The 8,103-nt window shown below is 33.6% G+C and overlaps 2 protein-coding genes across 3 annotated transcripts; one reads left to right on the top strand and one right to left on the bottom strand.

The window, feature by feature from the left end:
- Nucleotides 1-433: 433 nt before the first annotated feature.
- Nucleotides 434-3,122, top strand: LOC105765976 (probable N-acetyltransferase HLS1). Its single transcript, XM_012585263.2, has 3 exons — nucleotides 434-844; nucleotides 1,012-1,142; nucleotides 2,186-3,122. Exons 1-3 carry the CDS (start codon nucleotides 635-637, stop codon nucleotides 3,042-3,044), a joined length of 1,200 nt encoding a protein of 399 aa, XP_012440717.1. The 5' UTR covers nucleotides 434-634; the 3' UTR covers nucleotides 3,045-3,122.
- A 940-nt stretch (nucleotides 3,123-4,062) lies between these two features.
- Nucleotides 4,063-7,513, bottom strand: LOC105771252 (LOB domain-containing protein 24). Of its 2 annotated transcripts, XR_008195994.1 has the most exons (3): nucleotides 6,957-7,513; nucleotides 4,449-6,537; nucleotides 4,063-4,353 (listed from the first exon to the last, which is right to left on the bottom strand). XR_008195994.1 is itself a non-coding variant. In XM_012592666.2 (2 exons), the coding sequence occupies exons 1-2, from the start codon at nucleotides 7,107-7,109 to the stop codon at nucleotides 6,235-6,237; spliced, it is 456 nt and encodes a 151-aa protein (XP_012448120.1). In that variant the 5' UTR covers nucleotides 7,110-7,513; the 3' UTR covers nucleotides 4,063-6,234. The 2 variants fall into 2 exon arrangements, 1 of the variants encoding a protein (XP_012448120.1); XM_012592666.2 differs by having other exon boundaries at nucleotides 4,063-6,537.
- Between the last annotated feature and the right edge of the window lie 590 nt (nucleotides 7,514-8,103).

The following is an 8,103-nucleotide window of genomic DNA, read 5'->3' as shown; positions in this document are numbered from 1 at the left end:
CTTTAGAGTTGTCAACAAAAGCAACTAGGAGTTCGTCATCACTGTAGTCTTCTACTACATTAGCTTCATTGGATTGCTTTGGTTATTTTACCTTTTGATTTGCAACCTCCCTTTTGACCTTATTTTGCAACTTCGCCCCTACAGATCCCTTTTTTGCCTCTCTATTTTATTTCTTTAACAAGTCACGGGATTTAAACCACACAACTCTAACATGTTAAATATTTTATAAATATATAATTAATTCGTACTTTTTATGTTAATAATCGTGAAATATATTATAAATATTTTAATAATAATATGCCCATTATATTATTTTTATATTTTGCATGTTGTGACTGTTAGCAAGAAAAAAAAAGTAACATTAAATAAAATGTGACTCAGTATGATTCATCATCATCATCATCATCTCATCCCTAAGAAATAGAATAAACTCCATTAAAACAGCTGCAGTTACTTTTGACACATCAGACAATCCACTCTTTATATATGGAGAGAGATAGAAAGCAAGCAAACGAAGCAAACTATATAAAACACATAGACAAGTAGTTGACAAGTATATATTTACTGCTACTTCCATCACTTTGATTACATCCATCTATTCTTGTTTATTCTTCTTTCTTTCTTGCTTGCTAATATGTCAGTGAAAATAGCGGCTGTGAATTCAGCACCGACGGTGGGGGTGGGGGTGGTGGTGAGAGAGTATGATGAAGAGGAAGACAAGGTGGGTGTGGAGGAGATGGAGAGACGATGTGAAATTGGGGAAGGAGGAAAACCTTCACTTGTGGCTGACCTTTTAGGTGACCCCATTTGTAGAGTCCGCCATTTCCCTTCTCACATCATGCTGGTATATATGCTTTATCAATTAATCCCATTACTTCTCATTCCCAATCCCAACATCATTCAATATATATATGTATATGCATGTTCAAAGTTTTCTATCTGAAAGTTATGATTACATGATTATTTCTCCTTACTTGCTGATGTCACCTTGTCTTGGGGGTTGAAAAACAGGTCGCGGAATATGGAAATGGAAGAGAGATAGTAGGAGTTATAAGAGGGTGTATAAAAACTGTGACAAGAGGGAATTCACTTTATGTAAAGTTAGCTTATATTCTGGGTTTAAGGGTTGCTCCTTCCCACAGGTATATATTATACATGCATATATATCTATGGTTGCCTAAAATATTAAAAAATATAAACATCTTTGAATTTGTTTTGGTTTTCAAGTGCCTAAATTTTCATTGTGATTCTTTATTTAATATAGATTAGGATATAAATTAAACATATTTTATTATAAATTAAAATTTAAAACATATTCAAATGCAATAAAAATATAAAAATTATCTGAGTGAAAATAATAAATTTTTTGCATATTTTTGTAGTATGTTTTTTTTGTAAAGAAAGGTGATATTCACATGATCTCCTTTTTCTTATATGCAAGTTTTTTTGAAGAAATCTTATATGCAAGTCATTAGCACTTAGCAGCTAGTACATGAAGACAAAAAACAGGAGAGAACCTGTTCCCTTTTGCCTTTTCTACTGCATTTTCTCCTGAAATTCCAAAACTGTTTTTCTTTTCTCGTGCTTTCTTCGATCCCCATTTGGCCCTTTTAATTAAGGGTTGGAGTTAATAATTTTTCAATTTAGTCCCTAAATAGTTTTTGCTTTTGATCATTTTCCCAACAAATATGAAATATTCCTCGGAAAACTGCCAACTAGTTTTGCACTGACACTTGTATTGAATCCACTTCATTATAAATTACTTATTCCAGAAAAGAAAAAGGAAAAAAATGTAGAAAATGGTATTTATTATCTCATTCTATGCTTTTAGTGTAATGGTCCACCCAAATGTCTCCTGAATTCTTTTGATGCTGCCGCCTTTTCTTATGTCATTCTTGAATTTTTATATGAATTACTCTCTTGTTTTATTTCCCTGAGGGTGCCTTTTATTATTATTTATTGCTTAATGCTTCTTATCATTGTGTTTTGGAATGTTACTTTGTGTGATTCACTTTATAATGCAGTCCACAATGCCTTCTTTATTATTATTATTTATTTTTCTCCTGTTTAGTCACCATGAAAGATTATTGTATGCATGTGTTTGTTGATTTTTTCAATCTTATTAGGGGTTTCTTATTTTGTCTCAATGAATTTAGTTCAGGGTTCTAATTATTCGTAAACGCAGGAGGCTAGGCATTGGGAAAAAACTGGTTCAGAAATTAGAAGAATGGTGTAAGAAAAATGGAGCAGAGTACGTATATATGGCCACAGATTGCACCAATGAAGCATCCATCAATTTGTTCACAAGAAAATGTGAATACACCAAATTCCGCACCCCAACAATGCTAGTGCAGCCGGTTCACGCTCATTACAAATCATTAGGGTCAGGCATAGCCATCGTTCAACTCAATCCAAAGCTGGCTGAGACCCTGTACCGACGGGCATTTGCAAATTCAGAATTCTTCCCTAAAGACATAGATAAGATTTTGTCCAACAAGTTGAATTTGGGCACATTCATGGCCTTACCAAAGAAGTTTCTCCCCAAATGGGATCCCAAAACAGGGATTCTTCCCCCAAGTTTCGCTATCATGAGTGTTTGGAGCACCAAGCAGTTGTTCAGGTTGCAGGTGAAAGGGGTGTCAATGTTGACGTACGCTTTTTGCATGGCTTCCAGGGTGCTTGATGCCTGGATGCCATGGATGATGTTGCCTTCATTTCCCGATGTGTTCAGGAAGTTTTGGGTTTATTTTCTGTATGGTTTACACATGGAAGGCAAGAATGGACCCCGTCTTATGAAATCTCTATGTGCCTTCGCCCATAACATGGGTCGAGATGATGATGGGTGTGGGGCGGTGGTGGCGGAGGTGGGGCAGAGAGACCCTGTTCGAGAGGTTATCCCACATTGGAGGAAGCTTTCTATGTCTGAGGATTTATGGTGCATCAAAAAGCTTAATTACGGATCAGACGAAAAATGTGGACTGTCCGATTGGTTGAACTCTCGACCTTCTTCACCATTGATTTTTGTCGACCCTCGTGATATTTGACATTTTCCTTTTAAACTTTTGATAATGATTATCTTAAATGATCATAGTTTCATTATAAGAACAACATTTAATTGTTTATTACCATTTTACTTTTTTAAATAACAAATTAAATATGACTATCCTAATTTAAGAACAAAAAGGTTTTGATAAGCGGAAAACAACATTATCATGCCCAGCTTAAAAATTCTGGTGAGGAAAGTTAAAAGAGAGTAAATGTAAAATTAATTAGGACTCAAGTTTTAGAGCTTTAAATAATTCATTGATCTGTTGTCATCCAAATATTAGTATTATAGTCTAAAGTAGAGACACTTTCGGCTGAGAATCCAATTCAATAAACCAAGTTTTAAATTTAATTGTAAAGGTGGAATATCACAACAACTTTTATGTATTAACTTAGAATGCAGATTAAAAGAAATCAAATCCATCTCCAGCCATTTGTCAGCTTATGAGCTTCACTATTGCAGGGACCAATGCTCTCCCTCACTAACAGGATCAACATTGCAATAATAATATCCCAAGTCGGCAATTGCCAAACACATATCCAACACAAGACACAGGGAATCAATGGGTGGGTATGTTTGATCTTTCACATGATTTGGTTGTGATACTTTTTGTGATCCTCCATCTAAATCATTTATTCTTCCAACTTTGAATACCCAATTTCATTTGGTTTGCCCATTTTCATTATTTACTAAAATGTTTTTGTATTAATATTGATATGTTTTTATAATTAAATTTAAATAAAACATTTTTTTTATTTTTAAAAAACAATTAGAGAATATTGAGAAGCAAAAGCTTAGCTAACCCTTAAACAGGTCTACATTATATCAGTGCTTGCAATCAAATAAATATTCAAAATATAAGCCGAATGGGGCTACTACTTGCAGAGTGACTAACAGTTTCCTTGAAAACTTTTTTTTTTTTTTTTACTTTTGTTCTATATTTGGGATGGTGATGGATTGCTTGAGGAATGACCTTAGATTTCATCAATAGTTTATGATTATAACTTCTTGATCAATGCCTAAACTGATTCAACCATTTAAATATGAACTTACTACCAACATGTATCATGGATCATCATTTTAACAGTTCAATCCCTCATGAAAAATTTATGGATTTCAAGTTTTGGGTTCAAAATTTCAACAAGTTAATGCGCAAACCAGTTCTGCTAGTTCCAATGCCTTGTGGTGTAGAGGGTTGAGTCAGCTAGTAGAACACCATCTGGCTTAAACTGTACAAAAATCAACGCATGTTGCCTTCTCTTGTACAAGACCCTCATCATCTTCTAATGAACACTTATAATTTTAATCTGACAAAAAACAAAGGGTCAATATAAAATGCTAAAGAATAGTGCAATAAAATGTAAATTTGCAGCAGTCTTGAATGGCAAGAGGAATAGCTTACTTTATCCAAGCAGCAGTGGGTCTTCTGGTAACCAGACTTGTTTATTAGTAAATATTTTTGGACTATAGCTAGATGGCTAAGACTCTTGACTCTCACTCTGTCAAAAGCTCATGGTTAACTCTCTGGCCGAGATATGACATTGTTAATTCAGTTGGTCATGTTAAGGTTAACCTGTGTTCTGTTATGCCACTATCTCAAAATCACAAAAGACATGTCATTACCACAAAGCAGCAATCCTATTCAGTTATGTGCGCTTGACGGCTAACTCAATTTAAAGAGTTCATATTATTCCAGAGAAAAACTAGATGCAAAAGTACAGAACAGCAACAGAGAATTCATGCTTCATTAATACTTCTATGATGCATAGGGCTACTGATGATCAGAATTCTTAAGCTGATATGTTATCTCGTTAACACTCTCTGTCCCTATTTTCATTGTTGTTCATGCTTTGCATTGTTTTACAACTGATGGCAACCTGTTGCTTTATTCTGCATCAGTTTTGCAAAAGCAGGTTATCCTGCTTGCTGTTGGAGAAATGAAATTTCCATCATAAGAGAAAAACTAGGTCTGGACTTCTAAGATGAGCTGTAAGAAGGGAGTAGCAACTGACTAGATTGAGACGAATTCAATGTTGAAAAATCTTTGCAAAACTGTTGCTATAAAAGCTTAAACATGAAACCAAATGATTATATCACTAAACTATCACGATATATAAATAAGAGGTAGAGTTCTCAGGAACCAATATGATAAACAGTAGCTAAGTCAGCATTTGAAACCTTTTTAATTACTTTATACCAGATATATGACAAAGAATTAAAGTGTAGCAGATACCTTGGAGGAAAGAACTGTCATGCAATAACTCCTCTTGCTTTACTAATTTGGGTACTCACTTGCACGGGTCAAAATAGAACTAACTCTCAGCTTATACAACACAAAGTTCAGATTACAAAAAAAGAAAAGAGCAGTATGCTTACACTAAGAGGAGGAACTTTCTGAAACCAATGATGGCAGCTAACATCTGTATGTGAAGCCTTTTTATTACTTTATACCATATGCATACCAAAGACTATACTAATTTAGGAGGGAATGAAACAGTTATTGTTGGAAATAATTCATTCTGCTTTACTAATTTAGGTCCTCGCTCACACAGGTCAGAATTGGAGAAACTCCCAACTTACAAGACAAATTTTAGATGACATTTCCAAAAGGAGTATGATAATTATTCTCACAAAGACTTTAATAATGCTCAGTATAATGATCCTAGATACTAACAACACTGTACATGGATGTACTTATCCAGTTCTTATCTGGTTCAGTGCTTCTTTAGCTATCAAGAATGAACCATATTAGAGCAAAGATGTCAAGACTATTTTATCTTTGGTGATACTGGTCGTCAACAAGGGGAGCCTGCATAACTATAGCACAGGGGAATATGATTTAAGCAGTACAGCTGCTTTCATACTGAGGATAAATAACTCAGCTATGTCCGACATGAGTCTGTTCAATTTTTTCCAAGATTTTAATGTGTTTGAAGAATCATTGGAGGATCATATCATCGTATTCACATCTGGATAAACATCGGATATAGGTGATGGATACTGATGCTTTTAAAGGAACATAAAAGAGTAGAGTAGCTAGGTGTGCTGGAAAACAAGGAATACGGTATCACTATCATATAATAAAACCTAAAAACATAAGTTTCATATAATATAAATCACTTTTACTGCATGATGACTAAAGCTTGTTTCGTGTTATTCACCACATTTGAACACACCGAATCTTAATCTTAAATAAACCCAAAAGAAACTTGGTTGGAGAAACTGAGGTTGGCATCATTGTCCGACTGTTGTAGCAACAAATTGTTGGAACCGGATATTGCTGGGAATGGTTGAGTTCGGGGGTGTTGGGTCTGGGATTTCATAACTGCAATCTCGGCTTGAGTCTTAATTAGCTGACTCTCTGCACTATGTATCTGTTGCTGCAACAGAAATATGAGGCCAACGCAGCCATAGACAGGGTCTTCAAGCCGACATTGTGCCTCGAAATATAAGGAATCTGCTGCTTCAGCTCGCAAATGGGTTGGAAGTCGCTGGATGATCAGAGGGAACTAAGTTAAAAAAGAAGTGTTCCATTCATTCACCCTCAACAGTATTGTTCCTTCAAAAACTATCAAGTCTATGCATAAGTCAATCATCTCCCACTGGTTGTCCGATGACACTAGATATCTAAAATCTTTATCAAAATCAATGTCAACAAATATTAAGCAACGCCACCCCTTTTCTTTATTATTATTATTATTATTATTATTATTATTATTATTATTATTATTATTATTATGTTGAACCTAACATTTTTAAGTACACAGAGTTTCTAAAATCAAATGCAATGTTGAACTTGCAAAGAAAAATTGTAAAGACAGAAAGAAAGTTTGACAGTTAAAATCTAATTAAAAAAATCTAAAGATAAATGTAAAACCCACAATCAGGAAATCGATATATATATAGATACCTGAAGTAGTTTTGTGACATTACTTGCACCATAGATTCTATGAACAGAAGCAAATCTTTGGGGATTATTAGAGGGAAAATAAGGTGAGAGAATGCAATCTTGGGTGCATCTTCTCCTCAAATATCTACAAGCAGCACAACGACCAGAACTCATGGCTTAAAATCTATTGAAACCCAACAAAGATTTTCTGAATCTCAGTTCTCCGGAAATAAATCTAGTGAAGATTATAGTTAAGAATATATAAGGGAATTCGAAAGGGATAGGGAATTGCAGTCGGAAAAGAGAAACGGCTAGTTTTTTCAAAAATTGAGAAATGAAAGGGAAAGTCTCTAATGGGGAGGGGATTGCCATATTTGCAGAGAGCTTGGACTTGGATAGAAGAAAGTATGGCAACTTTTTTATTTCATATGAATATAAAAAATAAACAAAACCACAAGAAGAAAATTTATGGAAGAAACACTAATGCTGTTTATATTTTGATTCCTCAAATTCTACGGACAAAAAACTTTGGAGCTTCCCAACGGTTCTTTAATTAACTGGGGATCAAAAAGGGTAAAACAATCATAATATATATACATATATAGCTTCATTTGGGTGCATTCTCACTAAAATCCTTTTGACTAAACAAAACTTTTATAATTTATTTATTTTACATTTTATTATTATCTCTATTAATATCATAACAATATATATTATTTTATCTTAAAAGATATTTTGTTATAATTAAATTTGAATAATTTTAATATTTTTATTTTATCATTTAATTGAAATCTCATTTAATATTTATTTTAATTTTTATAAATATATTTATCATGTAATTTTATTTTTAACCAAATCTTTGTTAAAAACACGAATTATCTCACATATTTGAACTGATAATCATATGTGTAAGACCCGGGGGGTTCTTGATTAATGTTGATATGTTAATAATTAATAGTAATTTTATGTATTAGTATTTTAATTTCTATAATAATATATTTTTTGGTTAATATATTGTGCATAATGTCAGGATAGTAAGGACTAAGGAGTAAGGAGCCCTAACGGGTATTTCATAAATAGTGGGATATGGGCTGCTTGTATCTGTCTCCAAGCTTAGACACGAGAAGAGTGGAGTGGAGGGATCCAACGAGCTACACAACTAGTTTTT

Source organism: Gossypium raimondii, chromosome 5, assembly GCF_025698545.1.
Source record: "Gossypium raimondii isolate GPD5lz chromosome 5, ASM2569854v1, whole genome shotgun sequence".
Classification (NCBI taxonomy): Eukaryota; Viridiplantae; Streptophyta; class Magnoliopsida; order Malvales; family Malvaceae; genus Gossypium; species Gossypium raimondii.
The sequence above is the reverse complement of the archived record's forward strand: the minus strand, read 5'-3'. Positions and strand labels throughout refer to the sequence as shown.

Bases quoted from the DNA above. Each gene is read 5' to 3' on its own strand.
- LOC105765976 (XM_012585263.2), top strand. From the start codon at position 635: ATGTCAGTGAAAATAGCGGCTGTGAATTCAGCACCGACGGTGGGGGTG. The intron at 845-1,011 runs GTATATATGCTT...GTTGAAAAACAG, and splicing joins TCCCTTCTCACATCATGCTG to GTCGCGGAATATGGAAATGG. The intron at 1,143-2,185 runs GTATATATTATA...TCGTAAACGCAG, and splicing joins AGGGTTGCTCCTTCCCACAG to GAGGCTAGGCATTGGGAAAA.
- LOC105771252 (XM_012592666.2), bottom strand. From the start codon at position 7,109: ATGAGTTCTGGTCGTTGTGCTGCTTGTAGATATTTGAGGAGAAGATGC. The intron at 6,538-6,956 runs GTATCTATATAT...CTGATCATCCAG, and splicing joins ATGTCACAAAACTACTTCAG to CGACTTCCAACCCATTTGCG.